The 15,326-nt window shown below is 49.3% G+C and overlaps 1 protein-coding gene across 4 annotated transcripts in view; it reads left to right on the top strand.

The window, feature by feature from the left end:
- Nucleotides 1-15,326, top strand: part of NDRG3 (NDRG family member 3) — a 56,338-nt gene that overhangs the window by 30,598 nt on the left and 10,414 nt on the right. For all 4 annotated transcript variants that reach the window (XM_048963095.1, XM_048963092.1, XM_048963093.1 and 1 more), the window contains exons 4-7: nucleotides 12,817-12,922; nucleotides 13,609-13,729; nucleotides 14,229-14,291; nucleotides 14,627-14,687. In XM_048963095.1, coding sequence (XP_048819052.1) covers nucleotides 12,817-12,922; nucleotides 13,609-13,729; nucleotides 14,229-14,291; nucleotides 14,627-14,687 — 351 coding nt within the window. The remainder of the gene's footprint in view (nucleotides 1-12,816; nucleotides 12,923-13,608; nucleotides 13,730-14,228; nucleotides 14,292-14,626; nucleotides 14,688-15,326) is intronic.

Below are 15,326 nucleotides of genomic sequence, written 5' to 3'. Positions count from 1 at the left end.
AGCACTCGAGGTGCGGCCTCACCAGTGCTGGCTGCAGAGGTGCGATCACCTCCTGCTGGCTGTGCAGTTTCTGACACAAGCCAGGATGCCATTGGCTTCTTGGCCAGCTGGGCTCACTGCTGGCTCACGTTCAGCTGAGCGTTAACTAACAGGTTAACCCAGGGCCCCATCCAGCCTGGCCTCAAAGGGATGGAGGCACCCACGCTTCTCTGGGCAGCAGTGCCAGGGCCTCATCAACCTCTGAGTAAAGAATTTCCTCCTCACATCTGACCTGAGTTTCCCTTCTCTTAGTGTAAAACCATCCCCCCTTGTCCTATCGCTATCAGACTGTGTAAAAAGTTGTTCTCCTGTTTATAACCTTTCAAGTACTAGAAGTCTGCAGTGAGGTCTCCCTGGAGTCTTCTCCAGGCTGAACAAGCCCAGCTCCCTCAGTCTGTCTTTGTAGCAGAAGTGCTCCAGCCCTCTGAGCATCTTTGTGACCTCCTCTGGACCTGCTCCAATAACTCCACATCTTTTTGTGCTGGTTGCCTCAGACCCCGGTGCAGTACTGCAGATGAAGTCTCATGGGCAGAGCAGAGGACGATCCCCTGCCTTGCCCTGCTGGCCCTTCTCTATTGATGCAGGGCACTGTTGGCCTTCCAGGCTGCAGGAGCACGCTGCTGGCTCATGCCCAGCTTTTCGTACACCAGGACCCCCAACTGTTTGTCCACAAGGCTGCTCTCAAAGAGTTCTCCTAATATCAACAAAGGCAGATATTAGTCACAAGCCGGGTGATACACCCTGTGCTTGGCCTTGTACCTCATGAGGTTCTCACATGAGGTTCTCAACCCTGTCCAGGTCCATTTGAATGGCATCCCTTCCTTTTGTTGTATCAGCTGCACCGCTCTGCTTGGGGTTGTCTCCAAGCTCGCTGCGGGTGCACTCAGCCTCACTGTACATTGTTGGTAAAGACAGTTCATTTTTTAATGAAGCCATTAAATGCAGTTTGTGGTTGCTACACAGCAGCCTTGAATACAAGGTGGTATAAAGCACCTTTTGTATGTTGCAGTGAAATAATATGAAACTTCATCATTTTGAGGAAGCATTTGCCTTCTCTATATGAATACCAGGGGAGTTGTTCTCAGCAGCACTGAAATATTTGTCTAGGATATTAAAGACCTTTGTGCTTCTAATTTGTACAGTGAGCTCTTTCACTCTCTTGTTGAAAGTGCTGGATTGAGATTAACAACACAGATGTTCTGAATCCAGGAAGCAACATTTTTTTATGACTACTAAAGCAGAAGCTGCCCCTTGTCTTTTTAGTGTCACATCACTAAGATACTGACTTTGGCTTCTGCTAACATGCCAGCAACAGAAATATGAGGCTAAAAATGATGAAAATCAAATTTTATTTCTGATTTATTTATCAATAGCTCTCATTTGTTGGGAAGCTTCCCTCCAATTTCTCCCATCTCAGGCTCTCCATCTAAAAGCTCCCTCTTAGTGTGACACCGCCATACTGAGTTCTGGAGGGTTTGCACTGGATGGACTTTACATTGCTCAGACTGTTCATTCTTAAATATCAGAACATGAACCTTCAGTGGGATTTATGTAAACATGCTCTTGCTTTCAGAATGCCTGTGATAATGTACTAAAGCAGTTGCTTATACAGAAGTATTGGAGGTTCCTGTGCTTTTTTTAAATTGTATTCCTGTCCATGAATTTTTTCATCACAGCAAATGTATGTGCTTTAGGTTGAGAAAGGGCTTTGCCTCCTTCCTGCCTTCAGAAAAATGAATGGTGCTTTTCCACTAACAGTGATTGATCTGTTTCTATCCGTTACGCAACACCCATTAATGGTGTTTCAGAGCAGCTAATGAGTAATTGTGATAGTGGGTACAACTCAATGCAGTTGGGCACAGTTCTAATTCCTGGGGACACTGCAGGTTTGGAAGCACAGAGCATCTCCCTGCTTTCTCTTCTTCAAAAGATTTTAAGATGTTCCTAGTCGTCAGCACAGTGTCTGCAGACAGGCTGACCTTGGCTGAAGTGTGAGCCCCGGCTCATCTTTCAAGTTGTTTTTGAGGGTTTAAGATGGTCTGGGGTCTAGTGGTCATGCCAAAAGTTTTAGACTTGCCTGTGTATTATAGCATACTCAGGTCATGTTTGTATAGGATTCATGTTTGCAATATTGTGTGTGCTGGACGTGGCACTTTGAGCCCACTTTTAGGGGCTGGAGGCCTTAGCCTCTTCTATTTGCAGCCCTGGGGAAGGCTCAAAGCACTGACACACTCAGTGTCAGAAGACTCTGCTGGCTCAAAACAGTGATGGCAGTGCTGGAAACAGCTGACCTGCTGAAAGGTTTTGCAGACAAGAGCAGATCTCTAGGTGGATTCATTCACCCTCAGCTAGAAAGCTGCAGTTTTCCTGTATTGGCTGTGGAAGAGGGGATTTACCCTCAGAACATGAGGAAGAAGCACCACACGTGCCTTCACCCATGTTGAGTGCCTCTCTCAAAATTCTGGATGCTTCACTGGAGCACAAGAGAGCAGAGGCCTTACCAGCTTTACAGAACACAGGGCTGGAGAGGGAAGAGCACAGTTCTTCTTTTGTTCCGTTTCCAGCTCGCAGGTGTTGTCATTAACTGCTTAGTTGCTATTGAGCTCAGCGTTCTGTGCTCCTGGGGAGTTTGTTCTTTGATTTTGGAACCCAAGCCCAACCTGTCAGCTATATATCTCTTAAAGGTCACTTGATTTCAGTTCATTTGGCTGCAGAGCTTTGACCTGTTCTCTGACAGATTTTGGAGGTGACTTCCCATTTCCCTCTGGGCTGACAGAGTTAGGGTTGCAGATGGACTAGGTCTGTCCTTCAACATCATGTGCCTTTGCAACAGCAGCACATGAAAGTTTGTTTGTGTATAAAACAGTGGCTTGGGGATAGCTCGGCAGCACCTTTGTCCCCTGATGCTTTCGTGTTTATGTAACCAGATTACACACCCTGTTCTGCTGCTGCTCTTGGTTCTCACCCAGCGTTTCTCTAATTTAAGACTTAATCCAATTACACAAAGTACTCAAAACCATTGCCTGCTTGCATAGATCATATTGTGTTTTCTATTAATAAATTTCTGCTCTGTATGGAAATGAATAATTTAGTTCAAGATGTTGCTTTGAATCTGATTTAGGCTTGCTTCCCACGCAGCCATCTCCTTTAGCTCTACTATTTCCAAAATAATGTTGCATGGAGAGGAGGTGGTAAGTGCTTGCATGCAAACTGCATTAAGGTCTGTGGTACTGTAATGGTAAGAGTTACCAGGTGGTGATGCTTCACAGTCGTACAATTTCTTTTCCTTAGCATACAGGCACGGTTTGTGTTGTTGGTTTGTGTTGTTGTTTTAGTAATGTGTAGAAATTTGAGGGCAGCTGTAGCAAAGAGCAAGACAACACAGTGTCATAGAATCGTATCATAGAATGGTTTGGATTGTAAGGGACCTTTAAGATCACCTGTTTCCAACCCCCTGCTATAGGCAGGGACACCTTCCTCTAGCCAAGGTTGCTCACAGCCCATCCAGCCTGGCCTTCAGTGCTCCCAGGGAGGAAGCATCCACAGCCTTGCTGGGAAACCTATTCCAGTGCCTCACCACTCTCACAGTAAAGAGTTTCCTCCTGAATCTGTCTAAATCAGTTATCTTCCAGTTTAAAACATTTCCCCTTGTCCTGTCGCTTCATGCCCTTTTAAGAAGTCCCTCCCCAGCTTCTCTCTAGGCTCCTTCAGGTACTGGAAGGTTGCTGTAAGGTCTCCTCAAATCCTTCTCTTCTCCATGCTGCAGAGCCCCAGCTCTCCCAGCCTGTCCTCACAGAGGAGGTGCTCCAGCCCTCCGATCATCTCCATGGCCCTCCTCTGGACCTGCTCCCACAGCTCCACGTCCTTCTTGTGTCAGGGGCTCCAGAACTGGACGCAGTGCTCCAGGTGGGGTCTCAGCAGAGCAGAGCAGAGGGGCTGCACCTCCCTCGACCTGCTGGTCACACTTGTCTGGATGCAGCCCAGGACAGGTTGGCCTTCCGGGCTGCAAGCAGAATGTAGGCAGCAGACACCTTGCTGCTTTATGTTCTACCAGACCTGAAAGCATAAGATGGAAAAGATTTAACAGATATATTCTTTCTTTTTGATCTCCAAATAAAATCAATTCTAATTTTTTCCAGGAAAATAATATTGAACTTTGAGCAGCCTCACACTGTGATTAGAACTCGTCTGGCAATGCCAGAAAGGAAGCTTAATAAATTAGTTGTGAAAAGCACTGCTAATTTGAATTCTCATTGTTAATCATTCCCACTGTGAAACAAATTGTTTACTTCAGACTTTAATAACTTCTGAAGCTTAAGCTCTGGATCCTGTACAGAGCTATAGTGGAGAGAGGGCAGCTCAGAGAGGGGCTGCCGCAGCCCTGCGCCCAGCTCAATCTGCTCACTGCCCCAGGCTCGGAGCTCCAAGCAAGCCTTACTGCCTCTGAAACTGCTTTTGGAAGTTTCCTCTGTCAGATCTGATTTTTCTTAATATTAGGAATCTTCTGTGGCACCTAACATTGCTTCCCTTTCTGGCCAGGAGCAGCAGGCGGTACCAGAGAAGGTCCCCCCAGGTGAACTTTTTGCCACGTTGGGTGTGCGTCCGCTTCTTCCCATCTTCAGCCCACAGAAGATCTGTACTTTGGCAGTCATGTTTGGGTGTGTGTTTGCTTCCTCAGCTTAAGAATCATTCAAAGATGTTAGGGCCAAATAGGATAATGTCACAGCCTCGACTCGCCTTCTGCAAATCCCCAGCAAGGAATAGCTCCCAGCAATTCCTATGTCTGTGTTTTATCTAAAATGGTTTAAAGCTGCTGTCAGGCTGTGTCTTACCACCTTCTGATGCTGAACCCTTTGAAGTTCACAGCGTTTCCTTTTCTGAGATATAAGAGGTTAAAAGGAGCTGGGTCCATAAGGCACATTGCTGAAATCACAGGCCTTTAGGAGGTCAGTGGCATTGCTGGCCTTTCTCTGTCAGTTGCTGTGTTCTTCTGCCCAGCCCCTACCAGAGAGCAGTTCTTAACGGTAGAGCTAGGGTGAGTTGAGCCTCCGTGTCTGCACTCCTAGTGCGTGCCTTCCAGCTGAAGAAGCCCTGTGGCTGCAGGGTGAGCTGCTCCTGATGTAGAGCCACTGGCCACTGCAGTAAAGCAGAATAAGAAATCCTTTTACAAATATATCAATGACAGGAGAAAACCCAAGGATAATCTCTGTCCTTTAATTGATGCGGCAGGGAATGTGACCACAGATGACAAGGAGAAGGCTGAGGTCCTCAACGCCTTCTTTACATCTGCCCTTAATAGTCAGACCAGCTATCTTCAGGGCACTTTGTGCCCTGATCTGGATATCTGGGCTGACATGCAGCATATCTCCCCGGAGATCGAGGTGGAGACAGTTAGAGAGCTCCTCCTCCATCTGGACAGTCACAAGTCCATGGGACCGGATGGGCTTCATCCTAGGGTGCTGAGGGAGTTGGCGGGGGTGATCGCTAAGCCGCTCTCGGCTCTACCAGCGCTCCTGGTTGACTGGAGAGATTCCAGAGGATTGGAGGCTTGCTGATGTGACTCCCATCTACAAGAAGGGCCGTGAGGAGGATCCGGGGAACTACAGGCCTGTCAGCCTGACATCAGTGCCGGGGAAGGTCATGGAACAAATCCTCCTGGGAGAGATCACACAGCTTGTCCGCGGGATCAGGCCCAGCCAGCACGGGTTCATGAAAGGCAGGTCGTGTTTGACCAACCTCATCTCCTTCTACGACTGGGTGACCAAACTGGTAGATGAGGGAAAGGTAATTGATGTAGTCTACCTAGACTTCAGCAAAGCCTTTGACATGGTCTCACACAGTATCCTTCTGTGGAAACTGGCTGCCCATGGCTTGGACAGTTTTACCCTCCGTTGGATAAGGAACTGGCTGGAGGGCCGTGCTCAACGGGTGGTGGTCAATGGAGTGAAGTCTAGCTGGAGACCTGTTACAAGTGGTGTCCCCCAGGGGTCAGTACTGGGGCCCATCCTGTTTAATATCTTCATTGATGACTTAGATGAAGGGATTGAGTGCACCCTGAGTAAGTTTGCAGATGACACCAAGTTGGGAGGTGGTGTCGATATGCCTGAGGGCAGGGAGGCCCTGCAGAGGGATCTGATAAGCTGGATCGCTGGGCTGAGGTGAATGGGATGAGGTTTAACAAGGCCAAGTGTCGGGTTCTGCACTTTGGCCACAACAACCCCAGGCAGCGTTACAGGCTTGGGGATGAGTGGTTGGATGAGTGTGAAGAGGAAAGGGACCTGGGGGTGTTGGTTGATGCTCGGCTGAACATGAGCTGACAGTGTGCCCAAGTTGCCAAGAGGGCCAACGGCATCCTGGCCTGCATTGGAAATGGTGTGGCCAGCAGGAGCAGGGAGGTGATCATCCCCTGTACTCAGCACTGGTGAGGCCGCACCTCGAGTGCTGTGTTCAGTTTTGGGCTCCTCACTACAAGAAAGACATTGAGGCCCTGGAGCGTGTGCAGAGAAGGGCAACGAAACTGGTGAGGGGTCTGGAGCACAAGTCTTATGAGGAGCGGCTGAGGGAGCTGGGATTGTTCAGTCTGGAGAAGAGGAGGCTCAGGGAAGACCTCATTGCACTCTACAACTTCCTGAAGGGAGGTTGTGGTGCAAAAGGGTCTGGCCTCTTCTCCCAGGCAAATAGTAGGACCCGAGGAAATGGCAAGAAGTTATACCAGAGGAGGTTTAGGTTGGATATTAGGAGAAACTTTTTCTCTCAGAGGGTGGTCAGGCATTGGAATGGCTGCCCAGGGAGGTGGTGGAGTCGCCATCCCTGGCAGTGTTCAAGAGGCGCCTGGATGAGGAGCTACGAGAGATGGTTTAGTAGCTTGTGGTACTGATAGGAATGGGAGGGTGGTTGGACTGGATGATCTTGCAGGTCATTTCCAACCTTGTGATTCTGTGATTCTGTAGAGGGAAAAGGAAGCCTGCTGCACCCTGTTTGCAGGTGTCTGTGTGACTGCTGGCTGCCCTGGACACGGGAAGGGCAGGGTGCTGAGGGCAGTTCTCCTCTCAACTGCACGTCTTCAAGTCAGCCAATCTGTAACAAGAACTTGCACCCCAAATCTCAGTTTTGTTTGGGTTCTGCCAGTGGTTGTTGTATTCTTGTCTGAGACCACAGAAGAGAGTTGAGGGCCATCTTTGTGGACTGTGACAGTGGGAGCAATAGCTGGATGCAGTGTGGGAGGAGAGGTGGTGGAAGATGCACATGGGTGTTGCAGGAAGTTTGTTGATCTGATTTGACTCTAAATTACGTCAGTGAATACCATAGGTTCCCTTTGGATTGAAATTCCAGGCCTAGATAGGAAAATTATGTTTTGTTGTTCCAGTGACTTTGCAGGCTGGTCTCAGCTGCCCTCTGTCAGTCAGGCAGATACGACTGTAGGACACAACGCTAAGACTCCATTTCTAGATGCAGACTTCTTTGGAGCAACAGGCTTGGGAGCCCTGGGGAGGAAAAGGAGAGATTCTGAGCAGGGCAGAAAAATGTATTCAAAACGTTCTTGTAAAGAGCTGCTGTATGATGGGCACCGTAATGTGCTTCAGGTCAACACCCTTTCCAGAAGAGAGTTTCACATTCTGTACTCAGAAGTTTTAGCCAAGTGCTGCACAGAAACAGAAAATCTTGCTGAAAATAAGTTTAGCTGGGCAGTTAAGATCTGCAGTTTTGCAGCAGAACTGGGACTTCTTAAGGACACCAAAATGGAGGCAAAGAGCAAAGGCCCTCCATCTATCAGATGTGAGAAATGGTGCAAGGAAGCCAGCATGACTAAACAGAAAGGCATGGAGGCTGTTGGAAACAAACGAAAAAAAAAGCTTTTTTTAAAAAAGCAGGAGAAATTGTAAAAGGTTACAAACTACTGCAGATTAAATGTATGAATAGAGCAGACACAGGGGAATTTGATGACTTGCAAGGGGGGGGAATTGCTTGTCCTGTTTCAAAGCTATCAGCCATGGAAGATGTCAGAGAGTTCAGGGTGCTGCTGGCTGCTCGATCTCTGAAGGAAGGACTTGGAGTAGATCTAGCTGTACCAGAAAAACTGAACTTAATTTTTTTGTTGTGTGTGAGCTTGCTGTGGAGCAGCTTGGAGGTTACCATGGTGGAGTCAGCAGAGAGCCTGCCTGAAACCGCAGTGCCCGTTGCAGAGACTATAAAACAAATAAAAGGCGTGATTTTACAGCTGGGTGTCAGGGCTGCTTGTATCAACCCAGAAGCAGTAAATGAGCTTAAGAATTGAATAGTTGGCTTGTTAAGTGAGAGGTTACATTCATCTGTTGAAGCTGCCTGAGGGCTGCAGTGCTTCCCCCGCATCACAATTTTTAGAAGGGGTCCCAGGGAAGATTTGGGAATTCACTGACCAGCTGTACCTTGCAGGCTGGCACAGCTAGCAGGGAGTGCAATTAACAGATCCTGTAGATGAACGTTGGGATGATGTCTGTGAGGGGAAGTTGTGCTCTGCAGAGCTGTGGAGTCCTTTGGGGGGGTTAGTAACACATAAATAAAGGCAGTTCAGTTAATGCAGCCTACTTGGATTTCCAAAAGACAAGCCTCCCTCCCAAAAGGCTCTTAAGGGACCTGTGGGGCATTGGATTAAGTGAAATGGTCCTTTCATGGATTAAATACTGGTTAAAGAACAAAAGTTAGTTATTTTTATAGTAGTATGAGGTCACTAGAGAGGTAAACCTGTTCCTAAATGACCTGGAAAAAGTGATGAAAGGTGCAGTGGCAACTTTTATCTGCCTATGGATAAGTAAACATGGTGCTCATTGAGTCGAACCATCTTGCAGCGGAATGCAGGAGCGGGCTTAGGGCTGGTGATAACCCAGAGGCAGTAAGACATTACGAGAGATGAGTGGAAATGTCAGCGCAGGGCTCAAGGCTTTCAACAAAGCAAATCAATTCTTGTTTATCAGGAACAGAGAACAAAGCAACCTCATTGTGCTCCTGTATAAATCCACATCACGCCCACATTTGACATTCTGCCAGCCCCTCAGCTCGGGAAGGACGGAGTGAGACGGGCACCAGCAGTGCAGGCAGATAGAAGCTGCAGACCGGGGCAGCCATACAGGCTGGAGAACCTCAGCCAGGAGAAGGGACGGGTGAAGGGCAGTCCAACTCACTGCTTGGTGTCACTGCTGTGGGTTGTGGCAGTGGGGTTGGCTGCTCACTGCCATCCAAGCCGAAGGCAAAACCAGCAGGTGTGAGGTAGGGGAAGGATGTTCCACTGCCTGCACTGTATTGCTTTGGCTATTCTGGTCTGAGGGTGACTGCAGAAGCTATTCCTCCAGTTCAGTTAAGTCTCTTTTCACCTACATATGGTTGCAGGTTTGGAAAATGAAGGGTCCAAGATGCAGATCTTTGAGGATGTGTCAGTGTGCCTGCCCTATTCCCAAAGCGCTCGCTCTTTCAGTCAGACTGGCGGGGTTGCTGGACCTGCGGTACGGCCAGCTCCAGCTGCTCTGCCCCGCTCCATCCCTGCTGTTCCTCCATCAGGGTGCTTCTCACACACGTCCCGAGGGCGCTGCTAATTTCTGAAGCCTGGTTCCAGGCGGGGTTTGGGCTGATCAATAGCAGCTGCCGGCATGTGGCCAGCGGCATGCTGCTGTGCGCGGGGCGTGCGTCATGGGCTGGGCCCTGCGGCCAGCGAGAGCTGCTGCTGCCTTCCCTCCTGCAGCGCGGTGCCTGCGGCTGCCGGCTGGGTTTTTCCTACTGTACAAATGAGGGCAGAAGATAACATCTCTTCAGAAAAACCTCTGACAAAGTTTCCAGTCTCTAAGTGAAAATCAAATGTTCTCAAGCATTTCAAAACACAGCTGTAGATCATCATCATCTCTTGCCTTCACCTCCCTTATTTTGCTGAGAGTGCATTTGTTAAAATCTGGCTGTCTCCTGGTCACATCTTTGCCACTTCATTCTCCTGTGCTGCCAACCAGCAATCCTGGGGTGTCCAGGGCCTGCACCGGTGCAGTGTGTCGGAGCTGGTCTGAGCAGGGGCCGGAACCCACACACAGCAGCACCTGAGAAATGAAGGAGATTGGTGTCTGACAGCATCCAGCACAGGAGCAGTGGGCAAACAGGCAGAACTTTATGTGGGCAGTGCAATGAGGCAGAGCTCACGCTGTGTGGCCAGCAGGCAGGGATGTGTGCAGGGAGCTATCTGTTGCAGCTGGGCTTGCTCCATGATTGGAGTGGTAATAACCTACTAATTAAATAATAACTTCTGCTTTCCTTGGCCAATTGGAGATAGCAGTTGTATCCTACATATGCAGTGACTGTTGTTGTCATCTAGAATGTGATACCTAAGCTCTATATTAAGCACCTGCCTCATGCTATCCTTTGGCTCTGATATGTGGGAGAGCTGTGGAGGGAAGCAGGTGGCAGGGAAGCCGTGTGTGTTGTGTAATGGTGTGATGTCTGAGCATGTTTTTGTCCTCCTCCATCACAGATGAAGAGAAAAGCCCTATGGCTCCACGGCATGGTTTCAGAGAAATTGAAGTTCACCAGAAAAACGAAGCAGGAAATATATGCGAGGAGGCTGGGAGAGAAGCTTGGTCTTCCCTGCCTAAGAAATCTTGGGAAGGAGATCAGCTCAGTGTTGCAGTGTGTTGTTAAAAAAGTGAACACAGAGACCCTTCTCTTGAGTGTACTGTCTGACTCGGTAGAGCAAGACGTTTACTCGTGTAGCATCTCACTGCTTTCACAGCGCTCCTCTCTGAGATGTGCTGGGGATGGCTTTCCTCAAGGTGCTTCCCATCTCCGGTGGACGTTCCCTTTGAGCTGTTAATGTGGCTGAAGGATTGGAGAGGGGAGACCCTCTGTGTTGGGCTGGTGCCCAGCAGTCGTGTGAGAACCCTCTTCTCAGAAGGTGATCTCATCTGCTGAAATCTCAATCTGTGCCATTTACAGAACCAAAGTAAATGGGGGAGCAAGGATTGTTTTGTAGCTCAAGGGAACTCTTTCCCTTCCTTACCATAGAGCTAAGGGAAGCACACATTTTGGACACAAAGCCTGCACAAAAATGCAAGCTGTTGCATTATAAAGCGCATCAAGGTGCTGGAACCACAGGACTGAAGAGCGCTGGATGCTTCTGTTTCGAGTACCTTCTCCAGTCTTTGACCTGGTAGCAGTGCGTGTGGCCCTGGTGGTGAGATAGAGTGTAATTCCAGGAAGGCACTGAACTGCTGACTATTTTAATGTCTTCAGATCTTTTGTTGTTTTTGTGCTTTTCTCACTGTTAGCTCAGTTTGAGTTTTGTGCTCCTGCTTGATGGCTGACCTTTTGTTGCTGCTTATAAAACTCTCACAGTCCTCTGGGGGCTGCAGATGCACGGGATGTGAGTCAGTCAGACCTGGCTGCTCAGGGCAGGGTTATTGCTTCGGCCAGTCTGTGCGCTCTGTCTGGCTTGGAGCCCGCACCAGCATTTATCAGACCTCCCTGTGAGCTTCTTAACTCACTGACCTGGCAGAAATCTAACAAAGTCAGATTAAAAAAAAAAAAAAAAAAAAAGCAGCTGGGTAGTTTGGATAGCTTCCTGCCAGGTCAGTGAGTTAAAGCTGCTTATGGCAGAGCCCTGCTTTCCATGGCAGCCAGCCAGTTGGTCCGCTTGAATGTGGGGTGCTGCAGGCTGCTGCTGCTTTGGCCCTCTCTGGGCAATCCCAGGAGCTTGCTGCTCCCAGCTGCTCCAGCAGCAGCGCTCAATGCGCAGCGTGGGCCTCCTCCAAAAGCTGCCAGCTATGGCAAAGGACTGATTCACACCCACTAATTTTCTGAACACTAGAATGAGGGCTGCTGCTGTGGCTGTGAGGGTACCACTGCAGCACAAAGCAGGACGTGTCCCCTCTGTAGCAGAGCAGCACGGGGCCCTGAGAAAAGGCAGCAAGAGGCAGAGGCTAGTGCTGGAGAACCTCACTGCACATGCAGTGCAGGCAGCTCATTGCTGCTTGCTGGGCACCCTGGCTTTTCCATGTGTGCAGTGCAACAGCAGCATGCAAGTAAAACCCAGCAGTTCTCTGAGGATGGGGGCAGCCAGAGGTGGTTTGCACTGCAGGAAGGATTGCAAGACAGAAAGTCAGGCTGCACAGCCAAGCAGGGAGATTTGGGCTCCTTTGGGCAGGGTGACTCTGGCAGCTTGCTTCTGTTGCCACAGTTCTGAGACAAGGGGCCAGGCGCTCATCCAGTGCCCTTGGTGCCAGCGTCCCATGCAGCCAGCGGCTGGGCCTGCAGAGCTGTGCTCTTGTTGCTCTCTGCTGTTCTGCAGTTTCAGAGTGTTCAGGTGTGTGGTCCCCAGGGGCTGGGGCTGCTGGTGGCCTCCCTGGCATCGCTGTGCTCCCTCAGCTGCCCCTCAGCACAGCGATCCCAGTGGTTTGGGCTGTAAGCGTGCTGAGCAATAGGCTGCAATAGGGGAGGGATGCCAGCTGGGGAGTGAAGGGCATGACTGCGGGAAAGGAGCTGCTTTGGTGGTGCCACGGACAGACAGATGGACAGATGACACTGAGCCTCCATTACTGTGCAGCAACATCACCCACTGAGATGAGATCTTGGGCACAGCACCAAACCCTTCACATATCTGTACAAAAGCAACCTGTTCCTGGCAGTGGATGTGGAAAGATGGAGGTCTGACAAAGTTGCTGACATGGAACAGAGCAGCAGTGGTAAAATATGGATGAGACACTTACTGCTGGGCTTCCCACAGCACAGCCAGTATGTGAAATGCTGAGGCTGCTTCTTCTCTCTCTGCAGGAACATGATATTGAGACAGCTTTCGGAGTGGTCCATGTCACCATGCGAGGCACACCCAAGGGGAACAGACCTGTCATCCTCACGTACCATGACATTGGCCTCAACCGTAAGCCCTTGCGTTCCCAGGACTCCGAAGTGTTTGTGATTGTACTTGTTTTATTGTTTGAATGTGGCAAGCACTGCGTCTGGCCTGGAGCTGAAATGGGACAAATTATTCCAGGGTACAAAGATAAAGGTCTGCTTGAGAGAGAGCATGGGGCATGCCCCTGCCCTCCAACAGCCCTCAATAGATGGAGCTGGAGTGAAAGTGGATCCACCACACTACAGGGCTTTAGCTGGCTTGTAGCACTGTTTGATAGAGCTGCTCACCTTGAGGTGTCCATTCCCCTGAACAGTGGGAGGTGAAGTGGGCAAGTCTCTTCTATAAGGCTAAGGAAGTGCTGTAATGTCTGTAGTGGGCTCAGCCGCTGTTTTCCCCCCACTCCATAAGTGCTGTTGTGTTCACATAGGTGCTCCTCAGTATGCACCACGAGTGCGCAAGCACTACAAGGCACGATTTTCCTAGGCATGCACGCTGGGTGGTGTCTGCCTGTCTGCCCTCACTCGTGGCAGTTATTTTGCTAAGACTCGTTGCTGTGTGCAGTCAGTGGGGCAGAGCAGCACTGTCACCAGCACCCCCTGTCCCACAGACTCAGCATGGGGGTTGGGCTCGTGCAAGTGTGTGCCATGATGTTTGATTGGCAGTAAAACTTCTTCAGGGAATGCCTCATGTGTTTTTTTTTCCTTTTGCAGACAAATCCTGTTTCAATGCGTTCTTTAACTTTGAAGATATGCAGGAGATCACTCACCATTTTGCTGTGTGCCATGTGGATGCGCCAGGCCAACAGGAAGGAGCCCCTCCCTTCCCATCTGGGTATGAGCTCTGCAGAGACACTTATAGTTCCAGACATGGTTGCAGTCTGGGCTGTGGTGGAACCTAGTTTAAACCAACTGGAACTGCTAGGGCAGGACATGGTGGGAAGCAGCTTTCAGGAGCAGAGGAAGTGGAAGATAAGGAAGCTTCCAGAGAAATATGCAAGGGATTCTCCTGCCACTATTTGCTCTTGCTAGTGGTGAGCACTGGCACCAGCTCCCTGACTTGAGCATGAGCCCAGCACACTGCAGTCTAGCTGGCATTCCTCTGTCTGTCCACCCTCCCACAGATGCCTGGCTGCCTAAATAGAGCTTTCTGTTAGTCTTGCTTTGAGAGCTGCGATCCGTGTTGCTTCCTGGACTGCAGTATCATTGTAGAATAATGACCTATCATTAGAGCATCACTGTAGAATAATCTCCTACGTTGGATAGAATTGGGAGCTAACTTCTGATGAGCTGCATTTGAAGGTGCTTTGATTTCAGCCTCTCTTGGTTTTCAGGTACCAGTATCCCACTATGGATGAACTGGCTGAAATGCTGCCTGCAGTTCTGACACACCTGAAGTAAGTCTCTGAAAAGAAACAGGATGAGCCAGCTGGATGCAACCATTCCAGCACCCCCTCTGTCGATGCTTGAAATATCTGATATGCCCACTGAGTTGTCCCAGGGGGCCTGAGTGCCTCCTAACCTGTGTAACTCTGTCTGGTTCTTACGCTGAGATCATTGTCTGCCACACGAGACAATTTATGGCTGCTGAATCATTGCTGGGTTGTTTTGAAAATGAACCATAAGTGAACAGCTGGATACTGTTCAGAGGAGGGGAAAAGCTTTGCCTTTTGGGATGCTTCAGCTGTGAGCTTAGATCAGCCTTACTAATGGTAAAATGCCTGTATTTCAGCCTGAAAAGCTTCATTGGGATTGGGCTGGGAGCTGGTGCATATGTCCTCAGCCGGTGTGCAGTAAGTATCTCTTCATTCCTTGTGGCTTATACGAGCTGGGGTCTTTACTTATCAAACAGACCACGTGTGGGGCATGGGCAAAGTAGCAGTAATTACAGTAGGTGTGCAGGGAGCTTTGCGAGAGCTTCTTGTATTGAGATGGTTAAATTGGAGCAACTGAAGCTATGTCAGGTATGGAAGGAGAGTAACGTGATGTCTTTGAGTCAGCAGAGCCCATCCTGGCTGCTAGAAATGCCAAGCCTGAGAATGATTGGTTGTAAACAAAACACTGAAGGTAGTGCTGTCTTCACAAATACCCTCTGACTGCACTACTGCGTGCTGCTGCCAGTGCTGGGGGCACCAAACAGTTGATCTGGTGATGTTCTGTGGATCAGCACAGATGAGGAGTGTGCTTTTCAGTGGAAAGAAGGAGAATTTAGCACTCTACCTTTAGCAAAGAGGCACACTGCCTTTATGTTGTTACTTAGTTCTACGTTTTTCCCTGATGGGGTATTAGTGAGTACGTAAAATCAGTGGACATGGCCCTGGTATTTACCTGAATCATTCAGTTCTAAAAGCAGACACTGAACTGTGACATTCTCAGTAAAGTTTGTTTGAATTTGTTGAGTGCAGAGAGTTGCTCATGGTTTAGGCCACTAA

The sequence above is a fragment of the Lagopus muta genome, chromosome 16, assembly GCF_023343835.1.
Source record: "Lagopus muta isolate bLagMut1 chromosome 16, bLagMut1 primary, whole genome shotgun sequence".
Taxonomy (NCBI): domain Eukaryota; kingdom Metazoa; phylum Chordata; class Aves; order Galliformes; family Phasianidae; genus Lagopus; species Lagopus muta.
The sequence above is the reverse complement of the archived record's forward strand: the minus strand, read 5'-3'. Positions and strand labels throughout refer to the sequence as shown.